Below are 14472 nucleotides of genomic sequence, written 5' to 3'. Positions count from 1 at the left end.
ATCCACCCTGGCAGATTCAGCACAACTACAAACAGCATAATTTCTTACTCAGTGATGTAAAAAGGAGATTTAGAGGAATCTGAACAGAATATCTCCGATTCCTCAGTCTTTTTCTTTGCCAAATATATATCCAGTTGCCTTTTGAATTTCCACTTGTGGGGGAAACCAAAACTAGGGGCCATAAATATAAAATAACAACAGAAAATGAATTGCCATAAATGTAAGACAGTCACTGATAAATTCAATGAGGAATTCAGGAGAAACTTCTTTACCCAGAGAGTGGCGAGAATGTGGAACTTGCTACCCACAAGGAGTAGTTGAGGCGAATAGCATAGATGCATTTAAGAGGAAGCTGGATAAACATAGGAGGGAGAAATTAATAGATGGTTACGCTGATAGGGCGAGATGAAGAGGGGCATAATCGGCAGCATAGATCAGTTGGGCCGAATGGCCTGTTTCTGTGCTGTAAGTTCTATGTAATATCTCTGTGAAAGGTTGAAGACCATTTTTGTGGTCAGTGGGGTTGTTCTTCGCTAAGCCTGGAGTATTCTTCACACTTCTGGAAATGAAGAAACAGCGGTAAACAATGGGTGTGGGTTATTAAGAGGGCTCCATAAAATTCAATGTAAATCTTTAAATGGGCATCAGCATCAACTGGAGCTGAAGACAGAAGATCTGCTCCAGGCAGCCAGCCAACAATACCAAAAATAAAATGCACCTTAATCCGAATTGCGGCATTGCGAATTTAAAGCATTGGAACTTTGTTGAAAATAAGTAAAAAGTTCTGCAGAAGTACTGAGACTGGAAAAGCAACTATAACTACATTATTTAAAAGCACAGCATTTATAATTCAAGCGACTTAACAACTGGAAGAATTCTTTTTCTGTGTGCAGCCATCAAGATTGCAACAAATGAGAGGGGGAAAATAAAAAAAGTGTGGCTCACTATAAGGCCTGTACAGAACTGGTGTGAGAAAAAAGCAACAAAGATAACCCACACAGTGTGAAACTCTAACCAGGGACAGATTATTAATGATTATGAAAGGAAAATATCAGTACCACCCACATTATCCAGCTTTCACTCAAATCTCCAGAAAAACTGAGATAAAATTAGTGGTAAATATAGGTGACCAGAACAAAATTATTTCCTTATGCATATTCTTCACATAATAAAAGCTGACCACCTAGAAATGGTGCATAATGCTTTAATAATCCACAACAGGCTCACTGAGTCATGCTATTTCTAGTGGCACAACTGTATCTTCAATTACAGCTCTTAAATGTACATAGCAAGCACTTGTTCTTACTTACAAAGACCTCTAGCTTTGTTTCTTGACACGAGTGCAATGTTCCATGCTTTACAGCTCTACGGCCCTAGAAAAAACACAGAAAAGCAAGCAAATTAGAAAGGTCAGTGCTGCAATGAAACGCTAACCAAAGTGCTTAAAACAAAATTAGCAAGTTCACATGAACTAATCTAGAGATCAGACAGTTTACATTGAACGCGTTTATTCGTGTGTGCAGAATTCTGCTCTCAACCGGTAAATTTTAAATGTTTTGAGAATAATGGTTAGAGTGCCACTTTTGTAAAGCATTACAAAAACTCTACCCAAGTTAACAAAGGCCTAGAAATTCAGTGGCACCCCAAACTCGCCAGGGCGCCCAAAGTACTGCCCCAGAAGGAGTCGCGAACGCCAGCCGGAAATTCAGTTTCAGCATCCCAGATGAAAGTGCGGCGCTACTCGAGGCGCCCCGTATCCTTCTTGGGGCGCTGCAATTGAAAATCGCAGCGCAACGTGCCGCAGCGTGTCTGCGGTACTGCAGGCCTTCCTCCCCTTCTTAAAGGGGAGGGGCCTGCTGCAGCGCGATCGGCAATCACGAGTGCCAGCGAAAGAGCCCGGCATTGAGGAGAAGTGCCGGGCTCTTGGGAGACAGCCGGCACAACGCGGGGAGGGCGCTCAGGAGGTCGGGGACGGCGGTGCGGAGAGGTGTTGGCAGGCTGCCAGCAAAAAAAATGGCCGCCCTGCACCTCCACGCCTCTACCGCCGCAGGTAGGCCCCCCTGAACCGGTCAGAAATTGCGACCGGCGTTACAGCGGGGGGCGCTACCAAATTTGGCGATCGGGGCGGTAGCGGGGCGCTGCACACCCCGATGACATCATCGGTGGTGGCGCAGTGTTACCGGCTAACGCCGCCATTAGCGCCCCCCCTAAATTTCACGGGAGGCGTGGCCAGTGGCGCTAAACCCACTAAGTGCCCTCTTTGGGCGCTAACTGGTGGTGCAGCCCACCGAATTTCTAGGCCAAAGTGTCCAAGATGTATAAGGGACCACTTGAGCATTCTGTAAGGCCTGGCTCAAAAATCACACGAGTTCTATTCTAAGCCCAAATGGTATGAGATGGCCTCTCACAAGGGGTCTCAGATCAGAACTCGAATCCAGAGCTAAGGTCACTTTTGGATTGCTGCAATATAGAAGTGGCAATATTAACACCACGACTTTGAAATTCTCATCCTCGTGTTCAAATCCCTGCATGGCCTTACCCCTCCCTATCTCCGTAATCTTCTCCAGCCCTACAACCCTCCGAGTTCCTCCAACTCTGGCCTCTGAGCATCCCCGACTTCCTACGCCCTACCTTTGGCAGCCGAACCATCAGCCTTCGAGGCCCTGAGCTCTGGCATTCCCTCCCTAAACCTCTCCATCCTACTGTAAGACCATCCTTAAAACCTACCTCTTTGATCAAGCTTTTGCTCACCCATCCTAATTTCCCCATTTTTGGCTCGGTGGTAATTTTTTTTGTCTAACTACGTTCCCGTGAAGTGCCTCGGGATGTTTTACTACATTAAAGGCGCTATATAAATGCAAGTTGTTGTACTTACAAGAGTCCGCAACACCTAATGGCACTTACCTCTTTATCTATCAAGGTGGTGTAATTCTGTGCTTCTCTTTGTGAGCAGCCTAATGACCTCTGGAGTGAATAAATGACATGGTCAAAGGAATGCTGCTCATCATTAAACAGCACACAGAAATAAGAGTCCGTCTTCTCCCTTGTGGAAAAAAAAGTTTACGGATAAGCTTCAACGTTGGTGCATTTTCTTCGGAAGTTCACTGAATTTTCCCCACCAGACAGAGCAATTAGCAGGCACATTGCGATGCAGTTTGTTGGTGTTCCAATCCACAATTGTGGAACCCACTCCCACTGTATGCTCAATGTCACCTGTGCTGCCGTGGAGACTTCCCAACTAGGAGAGGGGAACATGTTGTCCAATACGTTGGCCACTAGCCAGATGTGGCTCATTGTTTATTAACTAATCAGAAATGCAATGAGTAATAAATACCGTCATTGGTCATGTGATCTCAATACTCATTCGCACAGCATATACATGTGAACTCTAACCTTTTCACGTGTTTGTTGGTAAAATGGCAAGATAAAAAGCAGAGCGTGCAAGTGTTTTTGATCGCTGTGGCTGCTTTACTTCCTTGGTTACTGAATGGTGGTAAAGCGTTTCTTGCTGCAGGAAACTTTCGATTTACCGGCACCTAAATAACCGGAAATCTCAGGAGTAGGTTTTACTTCATATTTATTTGCCTTCTTCCATCTGTGCTGTGCAAGGGTGTGGCTGCAGCTGTTGCTAAGCTACAGAGACGCTTGAAACTTGTGTTCATTGTTCTACAGTTGTTGCTAAGCAACAGGGTTTGTTGCTTTATACGGTGCTGTCAGCTCTCCCTATCTTTTACTATAGCGTTCGGTTATTCGGAACTTTTGATGAACCGGCACCACGTCGGTCCCGTCCGTGCCGGTTAAAAAAAAAGTTTCCTGTAAAATGGTGCCGCCATAGCCAGCGATTTCTATTGGACAACACTGACTAGAAGTACTCACAATGTCAATATTCATTCCTAAATAAAAATTGTCAGCTTTCCCCGAATCACCAATAAACTTATTCTCAGTTGGGTTAGTCAATTAATTCCATTAAAAAAAAAATTGAACAATTATAATAATTCCTCCAATATCAAATCTACTTCAAAACTTTTTTTAAAAACTGAGCCTTTTTCAACAGATATTGTAGTAAAGTTTTTGATTAAATTTAATTATTCATTGAGACTTTTCAGCTTTTAAATTAAACTGATTTTCAGTACTGATACAATATACTTGGTTAGTTCCATTTCACTGCATTTATTGGGTTATATTTACATTCCTGTTTTCTCTCTATAGCTCAGGATATTATAAACTCGAAGCAATTTAATAAACAGACCAGTAAATAATCGGCACTTTGAACATATTTAATACCTTGTTTCAGCCAAATGAACAGCTTTTGCATTGTAGATTTTATTTGCAGTCAGTCCCGTTTGGGAATATTGTAAACGGTATCGAACTGGAAGCTCAATTTCTGCAGCAGAGACTTTACAACTCCTACGTAATCAATCTACTTTCTAATCAATTGCCATAGTGCAGCATATTGATGACATAATGGAAACTTCCCTTTGTATACCTTGGTTGTAGTCCCAGAGGCAGCTCTTTGTCCTCGGTCCAGATCAACATATCCACGATATACGTGAAGAGAACAGTGAACAGCTGCTGGGCTCGTTCAGCCACACCCACAGGTAATTGGTTTGCAGGATTCTGTGGAAAGACAAATACAGTATTTAGAATGTACATATGAGCAGGTCAGTATTCCTGGTCACTTACTCTCTCTCTCTTTCCTTCTTATACCCCTTTCCAAAAAGAGAATTGGTGTAGGAGTTGCAAACACACACTACTCTTTCTATAATAAAAAAGAAAATGCTGAAAATATTCAGCCGGTCAGGCAGCAACCGTGGAAAAAGAAACAGAGTTAATGTTTCAGGTCAATGATCTTTCGTCACTCTTTCTATAACTTTGTACCAGGCTACCAATGACAAATCGATTTCCGAGATAAAGGTGTCCAAACATTTTCTCTTCGTGGACCACTCAGTTGATTATAGAGCCCTTGTGGGATTTTAAAAACTACACATTACTCCCAACACCACCACACCCTGGCACTGTGCTCTCTCCCTCAATTCAAGCTGGAACTCTTTGCCCCATGCCTCCAAAATCATGTTGGAGCTCATCTCTTATCCCAACCTTTTCCAATTTCATGCTAGCATTCTTCTCCCTGCACACCCTCATGTTTATGTTGACAACGTGGCTCTCCACCTCCTCCTGCCCCCCCCAATCCACGACTCCCATTTCACACCGCCATTGTTACTCCTCCCTCCAATTTCTCATTAGCACTTTTGCTGCCCCCACCACCCCCCCCCCCTCCAGTTTCTCGCTGGCACTGTTGCCCGCCTCACCAACTTCAGCGGGCACTCTCCTGTCCTAAGTGTATCTCCCGGTTCCTCCACTTCGATATTGCTGCCAGTTCCTACATCCAGCTGCTGCTCCGAGCAACTGATCGGCACTGCACACTCCAGGCAGGGATTCCTGATTCCCACCCATAGTCGCAGCTGCATTCTATTATTTACAGCTTCAAGAGGCAATCAGCAACTTTACTTTTCCCCCTGCTGCAGGTATTGAGCAAACATCACGGTCGTGTAAGGAGTTCATCCTAAGAATCTGGGGTTCACATACAGTACATGGCGAGCGGTCATGCTTTCTCAGCCTGCACTCTCATCAAGTGCGCTAAAATACATATCCCACTTCCTAGACACCTCTATACACAACGGGGACTTGATTTAGTTTCGCTACAAGTTTGGGATTATTCTCCCTAGAGAAAGGTTAAGGGGAGATTTAATAGAGGTGCTCAAAATTAGGAGAGGTTTGATTGAGTAAATAAGGAGAAACTGTTTCCACTGGCAGGTGGGTCGGTAACCAGAGGACACAGATATAAGGTAATTGACAAAACAACCAGAGGGGAGATGAGGAGAATTTTTTTTACGCAGCGAGTTGTTGTGATCTGGAATGCACTGTCTGAAAGGGTGGTGGAAGCAGATTCAATAGTAACTTTAAAAAAGGGGAATTGGATAAACACTTAAAAAAGTAAAAATTTGCAGGGCTATGGGGAAAGAGCAGGGCGAGTGGGACTAACTGGAAAGCACTTTCAAAGAGCCAGCACAGGCACGATGGGCCAAATGGCCTCCTTCTGTGCTGTATGATTCTAGGAAGATTGCAGCTAACCAAGCACAGAATCTAATGGACATTATTAATATCTGATACTCCATTTACTTTAATAGGTTACCTGCAAACAAAAGAACAGCAGCAGTGGCATCAAAGGCACCAACCCCTGGGAGGTGCTTCATCCGGTAGGTCCAATTGCAGACTGGCAAGTCCCATTCACCATTGCCCCTGTGCTCACTGATCTACAATGCTGTGGCACGTTTAATTTCAGGGCACAGCCACTTGCACACCAGTGCTTTGAGAAAGGAACATCGCTCTGAATATTTACAGCAGAGTCTTCCTTTTTGTTATGTCTGCTGTTTATATTGCAGGTGGCTTCACCAATCGGGGAGAGAAAACATTGGGTGCCACCAGCCCCAGTACCACAACTCTCCTACTCATGCCAGGTGGTCACGGGTTCAAATCCCACTCCAGACACTTCAGCACATAATCCAGGCTGACACACCCAGTGCAGTACCAAGGGAGTGCTGCACTGTTGGAGGACCCGTTGAGTAAAGAAGAGTTTCTCAGTTTAAGAGTGATAAATGCTCAGAACAAACGGACAGGTGGCCTAACAGAGGAAAATTTATCTGAATGAGGCTGGGCGCTATAGCAGAAGAGCTAGGGTGAAAGAAGTAGCAACGTGGCAAATATTTTCGAAGTGGTTGTAAGTCAAATTAGGTTGCATCATTTTCCTAAATTAATTTTCCTCTGGGTATGTATCTGGCTTAACGTGATGAAATTGCAAAGAATGGGAATATATTCAGTGCAATATGATGACTATTTCATTGACTGGTTAAATCCAAAGGTATATACAAATCTGATTCAAATTGTATCAAGTCAGATATTTGTAAAAAGATTGTGACTGAAAAGCATGTGCATTGTAACATGTAATCTGCATGGGCTGGGAAATGTTTACGTGACATCTCTATTTTGGGCAATGTTCCAGGAAAATCTGATTCAATTGTTTACAGCAGATGTCTCCAGTTTATTACGGAGCTGCACTTTAACTGCCATTGCTCTGGAACACTGTCAATTTCTCACAAAAAGGGGGGGGGGGGGGGGGGGGAGGAGAATTTAGTGCTACATACACACACCAACACTGAAAAATTAAAAACTTAAACCTACTAACAATGATTCACTCCCATCATTAGGCTACACTCACTGGTAGTACTTATCAATCACTCTGCAGAACAAGCTTCCATCCAAATCACAAGGCCAGACTACTGGCTGTTAATCAAAATAAATGAAACTGTGCCAGGTACCACTCTACCCAGCATGATCCCCTCCTACTATCTCCTTTGTCGCTGCATCTGTTTTTTTTTATTACACCGTGGGACATTTTTCTATGTTAAAGGCACTATATAGATGGGACATTTTTCTATGTTAAAGGCACTATATAGATGGGACATTTTTCGATGTTAAAGGCACTATATAGATGGGACATTTTTCGATGTTAAAGGCACTATATAGATGTAAGTTGTCTGATAATGCAAAGGCAATGGAGGGGACAGCCGAGGTGGTGGTGAAGTAGAGCTGGGTGTCAGTTGATCCCATGTCTGCAGATGATGTCGCCAAGAGGCAGCATGTCGATATGGAAGAGAAGGGGACCAAGGAAAAATCCTTGGGGAACTCCGGAAAAATTGAAACAGGAGAGATGGGCACAGATCTGGGGAGCTACCTCATCGAGCACTCAGGAGTTCAGGTACAGCACACATCAGATGCAGAGTAAATTTCCCTCAACTTCGTCCCAACAGCGTTGAACTTCAGAAGCACTCCCTTCACTGCACCAATCGCCAACTTAATCTTATCTGCGTCGCATACCAGCTAGAGGGCATTTCCTCTACTAAAGGATGAGGTAGTTATCAAAGTGCATCATATGACTGATTATGATATTTTACAGCATGTTAAGAGATGCTAACACACTTGTAATTTCTAAGAAATAGCTTAACAAAGACAGATGTCATTTAACTGTATACTTAGAGCTTGAGCAATATGAATAAAATTTAATAGAAACATGAATAGTTATAGGAAAATGTTTCCCTGAAATGAATCAAATATTTATGATGAATCGAATACAGTTCCTATTCTGCCTCTCAACTAAGTCGTTCTTTTAACAAACAACTTGGAATTATATAGCGCCTTTAACGCAGTAAAAGTTCCAAGGCACTTCACAGGAGCGTTATCAAACAAAAATTGATACAGAGCAAAAGGAGGCAGTGGGACGCGAGAGTATTAGTGTTTTATTCTCTCTAACAACTAGATAAACGAATTAATACAACTATAAATAATCATGCGAATAAAGACTAACTAAGAGGCAGACTCAATCATGGCTTTCAAAAGGGAATTGGAGAAGTACCTGAAGGAAAAAAATTTGTAGGGCTATGGGGAAAGGGCGGTGGAGTGGGACTAGCTGAAGTGCTCTTGCAGAGAGCCGGCACGGGCTCGACAGGCTGAATGGCCTCCTGTGCTGTAACCATTCTATGATTCTATTCTATGATTTAAGCAGCGTCGTAAAAAAGGAGAGCAAGGCGGAGATTTGGGGAGGGAATTCCAGAGCTTAAGGCCTAGGTGGCTGAAGGCACAGCCGCCAATGGTGGAAGTGGGGGGATGCACACGAGGCCAGTGTAGGTGGAACGTAGAGATTTCGGAGGGTTGTATGGCTAGAGGAAATTACAGAGATGGGGAGAGGTGAAGCCATGGAATTTGAACTCAAGGATGAGAATTTTAAAATCAACACCATCAGTTCCCAATAATACAAAGAATCGCACAAAAATAAGCCTTCAATACTTGTGCAAAAAATGGTCAGAAACAAGCTTGCACTTCAAATTTCAGAGCCCGCAGCCTCTAACATGGTTAAGATGAAAAATAAAGATAAGTAAAAGTACATGTGCCCTTTAAAGTCAAATTACTGCTCTCAATTACTCAAAACCATGATAAACAACAATTACCCTAATTACTGTGAAAGCTCTGCGTCATTTCAATTAAATTTAAACGGTTTTTTTTTTCAGCAAATATGTCTTAGAAGTTTCAAATAAACATAATTTCCTGGTAGCAGAGGTTGTGGCAGTTCTGTCCTCCTTAGAAGCCAGGAGTAGGCAAACCGTTTCTTTTTAATTACTTCTAGGATTGATAACAGACCATTTTAAGCAACTTAGTGGCTGAACTCTTGTATCTATAAAATTATTTTCAAATTTGCTGGCAAGACTACCTCTATTTGGGGCACCTCAGTGGCGTGGTTACTATGTTATAAGTACTGAATGTGTAACCCTGAGCAACATGCCAGACTTCTGGAAACAACTGAGCCACCCACTCATCTTTCATGAGAGAGAAAATAACTTAGCAGAAATCTTAATAATTGAATGGCTTTATTCCAGAATATTGTTCACAAAAACACTTGATTTTCACTTTATATTTGTTTAAAAGTTTATTTTTTAAATGAATGTACTCAGTTGGCTCCCTGATTGATGCCACTACTTTTAATGCCATGCCCACATCCAGGGATGCTGGAGGGCTGGGCCAATCTCATACCTTAGTAATAATGCCTAGAAGAAGCCAAGCCAGTGGAGTTAAGGAAGATAAACAAGGCCCATTTTTGTACAAAACTGGAGGCCATGGGTAAATACTGATGGGGTCTGCAGCAGCACACTATTACAGCCATACGGCACCCACCCAACCACCAAGTCTGCCTCACACCTGCACCCCAGTCACACTGCAAGTAGCTTTCCAGTACTCAGTTGCAGCTTTGATGTTCTTGTGGCCCTAAAAGTAGAAGACCAATAATCCCACCTGCAGGTCCCTAAAGCTGCACAGTGTATGTAAATGCCTAGTTAGCAGCACACTTGCAAGTAGGGTTGCCAACCCTCCAGAATTGCAGATTAATCTCCTGGACAGTGCCGAGAGCTTTTGCAGGAGGAAACTCAGAGGTGTTAAAAAAAAATTGTTTTTTCATTTTCTTTGAACACTTTTGCTTATTAGTTATAGAAATATCAGAAATGGGGGGGGGGGGGGGATAAAGGCAGTTTGACTGTGCATGGTTGTTGGTGGCAGGAGGTCAATTGAAACCTCCAGGAATACATCCAACCAGAGTTGGCAACCGTACTTGCATGAGGAGGTTGGATAGCACTTTTCATAGAAACATAAGAGTAGGCCATTCGGCCCCTCAAGCCTGCTCCGCCATTCAATGCGATCATGGCTGATCATCCAAATTCAGTACCCGGTCCCTGCTTTCTCCCCATACCCCTTGATCCCTTTAGCCGTAAGAAATATATCCAACTCCTTCTTGAATATATTTTCAATTGCTGGAGACCTGTGCTGCTGCAGCCGGGTTCCTGCAGCACAAGCAGCGAGTGTGTGGTTGGCTGCAAATCAAATGCAAGACTGACAGGGCTCACTAAAATCAGCAGCCGTGAACAGCCATTTTTAGTGGGTCTTCCAGGATACCAGTTAAACGAATCCTGGTGGGTTTACATGTGGCTAATAACCAACTGTGCAAGACTTGTGTTTCAGGAACCCAGTGGCACCAGTTCACTATAAAAGCATCTTAAGATTTAGAATCTGATTTGTTGATCAATGTTGCAATAGTTTAAGTCCCGGGACAGCCAGATGCCTTCTCCCCGGACACAAGAGTCAGTGCAGAACGTGAATGTAGCACATCTTTGGAACATCATTCCAGGGATGACTGACTTCTGTTAGGTGGAGCGACTCGAGAAGCTGGGCTTGGGTTCCTTAGTACAGAGAAGGTTAAGGGGAGATTTGATAGAGGTGTTCAAAAATCAAGAAGGGGTTTGATGCGAGTAGATAGGGAGAAGCTGTTTCCACTGGCAGGAGTGTCGGTAATCAGATGACACAGATTTAAGATAATTGGCAAGAGAACCAGAGGAGGAGAATTTTTTTTTTACGCAGCGAGATGATGATCTGGAATGAACTGCCTTAAAAGGTGGTGGAAGCAGATTAAATAGTAACTTTCAATGGGGAATTGGATAAATACATGAAGAGGAAATATTTGCAGAGCTATGGGGAAAGAGCAAAGGAGTGGTACTAATTGGATCGCTCTTTCAAAGAGCTGGCACAGACATGATGGGCCGAATGGCCTCCACCTACATTGTATGATTCTGATCAATCTTGCAAGCAATCCATGTCTCCAATTGGACCCGAGTGCCGTGTAATTAGAAAATGGAGATCCGGAATTCAGTGTCTGCTTACGCCTAGGAAACTAAGCTTGAACACTTCAACATTCTTATAGTCAGACAGCTTTTCGGTGAATGGCAGAGTCAAGTCAATTCAATCCTCCTTATTGAGCCCGAAATAAACTTCACACCGCTGGAAACTGTAACATTAGAAGACAGCTCAAGCAGATGTCATGAGTGTCAATCACTGGAAAGAATCCACGACATTAAGCATAAATCTTAAAAACAGCAGCTGCCAATGACCAGATGAAATGAGAAAAATTGATCCAAAGTATCACACAGTGGGTCAGAAACTGGAAAGGACATTAAGCAAATCAAAATGCTGTTAAAACATCAACCACAAAATATGCCAACATTAGGGGGCAAAGAAAGTCATAACTTTTCTAATAACATTAATCTATCAAACAGATAAAGAATCTGTAATTCACAGAGGTCAAGCTTTCCAATGTACCAATACACAATTTTTTTTTATTCGTTGATGTGGCGTCGCTGGAAGGCCAGCATTTATTGCCCATCCCCAGTTGCCCTTGAGAAGGTGGTGGTGAGCAGCCTTCTTGAACCACTGCAGTCCGTGTGGTGAAGGTACACCCACAGTGCTGTTAGGGTGGGAGTTCCAGGATGTTGAACCAGTGACGAAGGATTGTCAAAATATTTCCAAGTCAGGATGGTGTGTGACTTGGAGGGTAACTTGGAGGTGATGGTGTTCCCATGCACCTGCTGCCCTTGTCCTTCTAGGTGGTAGAGGTTGCAGGTTTGGGAGGTGCTGCAGTGCATCGTGTAGATGGTACACACTGTAGCCACGGTGCACCAGTGTTGGAGGGAGTGAATGTTTAAGGTGGTGGATGGGGTGCCAATCAAGTGGGCTGCTTTGTCCTGGATGGTGTTGAGTTTCTGGCGTGTTGTTGGAGCTACGTAAGAAACAGGAGCAGGAGTCGGCCAATCGGCCCCTCGAGCCTGCTCCGCCATTCAATAAGATCATGGCTGATCCAATCTTGGCCTCAACACCACTTTCCCGCTCTCTCCCCATACCCCTTGACTCCCCTGTAGTTCAAATGTCTGTCAATCTCCACCTTGAATATATTTAATGACTCCGCCTCCACAGCTCTCTGGGGTAGAGAATTCCAAAGATTCACGACCCTCGGAGAAGAAATTCCTCCTCATCTCTGTCTTGAAAGGGCGAGCCCTTATTCTGAAACTATGCCCCCTAGTTCCAGATACCCCCACTAGGGGAAACATCCTCTCAGCATCCACCCTGTCAATCCCCCTCAGAATCTTATATGTTTCAATAAGATCACCTCTCATTTTTCTAAACTCCATTGAGTATAGGCCCAACCTGCTCAATCTTTCGTCATACGTCAACCCCTTCATCCCAGAAATCAACCTAGTGAACCTTCTCTGCACTGCCTCCAATAAAAGTATATCCTTCCTTAGATATGGAGACCAAAACTGTACGCAGTACTCCAGGTGCGGTCTCACCAGCGCCCTGTAAAGTTGCATTAAAACTTCCCTACTTTTGTACTCCATACCCTTTGCAATAAAGGCCAACATTCCATTAGCCTTCCTAATTATTTGTTGCACCCGCATGCTAACTTTTTGTGTTACATGTACTAGGACCCCCAGATCCCTTTGTACCACAGCATTTTGTAGTCTCACTCCATTTAAATAATAATAATTTGCTTTTTCATTCTTCCTTCCAAAGTGGATAACCTTACATTTTCCCACATTATACTCCATCTGCCAAATTTTTGCCCGCTCACTTAACCTATCTATATCCCTTTGCAGACTCTTTGGGGGAAAAATTTGGTTGCTTTGCACCTCCCATTAGGGCGCAAAGCAACTAGCGCCCGGGCGCGGCGATGTTTGCACAGCTCGCGAAATTGACCGGACATTTTGCAGCGGTGCTAAACACTACCACCACGATCTCCTGCGTCCGCAGAGCGTGACGTCAGTTGAGCGTGCAACGCCCCGGACCGGATATTGAGTGGCGCCCCCTGCCTTACTGCTAGCAATGATAGGTTATGGGGAGCATTTTGCAGTCGGGAAGGGACTGGGGGAGCGCTATTTAAAGGCAACCGCTTCCTGCCTTTTTTTGTCGGCGACATTTTTGTACCACGCATTCTGAGAGAGACACAGACACTTCTGGAGAGATTCAACGCTGTGTGAAGGAGTTTTGGGTACTGAGCAGCACTTTGCAGGTTCATTTTGATTTGACCTTCCTTGCATCGATTTAGAAGAGACTTTGGGGGCTGCACTTTGAACTCTTTCCCTGGGTCTCTCCATTGTTCTTTCCAGCAGAATTGATGTACAGGTCTCGCCAGGTCGAGATTCAAGGCTGCAATGAGCAGGGTGTGGATGGAGAGCAAGATCTACCCTCCCCTTTAAGAACTGGCCAGCATCAGTGTGTCTGTGTTCCATTGCTGACTGACATCACATGAGCTTCGCCAGCGCGCTGAGGTAGCGCCTCACTCCTCTGCGTTAGCGCCTTGAGAGGTGTGTAGTGCCTGATTCAGCGCTCCAATCACCTCCAGGGGCGATAGAAGCCAAGTTTGCAGTCGGAGACGATATTTAGCGCCAGGCGCTAAACTTTGCACCCAGGCGATAACTGCGCCCCAAACGGGGCGATATGGAATTTTTCCCCCTTTGTGTCCTCCTCACAACTTGCTAACCCACCTATCTTTGTATCAACAACAAATTTGGCTACAGTACACTCGGTCCCTTAATCCAAGTCATTAATATAGATTTGCAAATAGTTGAGGCCCCAGCACTAATCCCTGTGGCACCCCACTAGTTACTGATTACCAACCGGAAAATTACCCATTTATCCTGACTCTCTGTTTTCTGTTTGTTAGCCAATCCCTTATCCATGCCAATATATTATCCCCAACCTGTGCGCTCTTATCTTGTGCAGTAACCTTTTATGTGGCACCTTATCGAATGCCTTCTGGAAATCCAGATACAGTACATCTACTGGTTCCCCTTTATCCACCCTGTTTATTACATCCTCAAAGAACTCTAGCAAATTTGTCAAACACGATTTCCCTTTCATAAAACCATGTTGACTCTGCTTGATTGTCTTATGATTTTCTAAATGTCCTGCTATTACCTCCTTAATAATGGATTCCAGCATTTTCCCAATGACAGATGTTAGGCTAACTGGCCTATAGTTTCCTGC

General features: G+C 44.0%; 1 protein-coding gene across 1 annotated transcript in view; it reads right to left on the bottom strand.

The window, feature by feature from the left end:
- ubr1 (ubiquitin protein ligase E3 component n-recognin 1) overlaps nucleotides 1-14472 on the bottom strand; it is a 113020-nt gene that overhangs the window by 77135 nt on the left and 21413 nt on the right. Inside the window, exons 5-7 of the mRNA XM_086002354.1 lie at nucleotides 4487-4617; nucleotides 2905-3043; nucleotides 1311-1373 (exon numbers count right to left, since the gene is read on the bottom strand). Coding sequence (XP_085858480.1) covers nucleotides 1311-1373; nucleotides 2905-3043; nucleotides 4487-4617 — 333 coding nt within the window. The remainder of the gene's footprint in view (nucleotides 1-1310; nucleotides 1374-2904; nucleotides 3044-4486; nucleotides 4618-14472) is intronic.

Source organism: Somniosus microcephalus, chromosome 12 (genome assembly GCF_052327205.1).
Source record: "Somniosus microcephalus isolate GS21.2 chromosome 12, FLI_Smic_1.0, whole genome shotgun sequence".
NCBI classification, from domain to species: domain Eukaryota; kingdom Metazoa; phylum Chordata; class Chondrichthyes; order Squaliformes; family Somniosidae; genus Somniosus; species Somniosus microcephalus.
The sequence above is the reverse complement of the archived record's forward strand: the minus strand, read 5'-3'. Positions and strand labels throughout refer to the sequence as shown.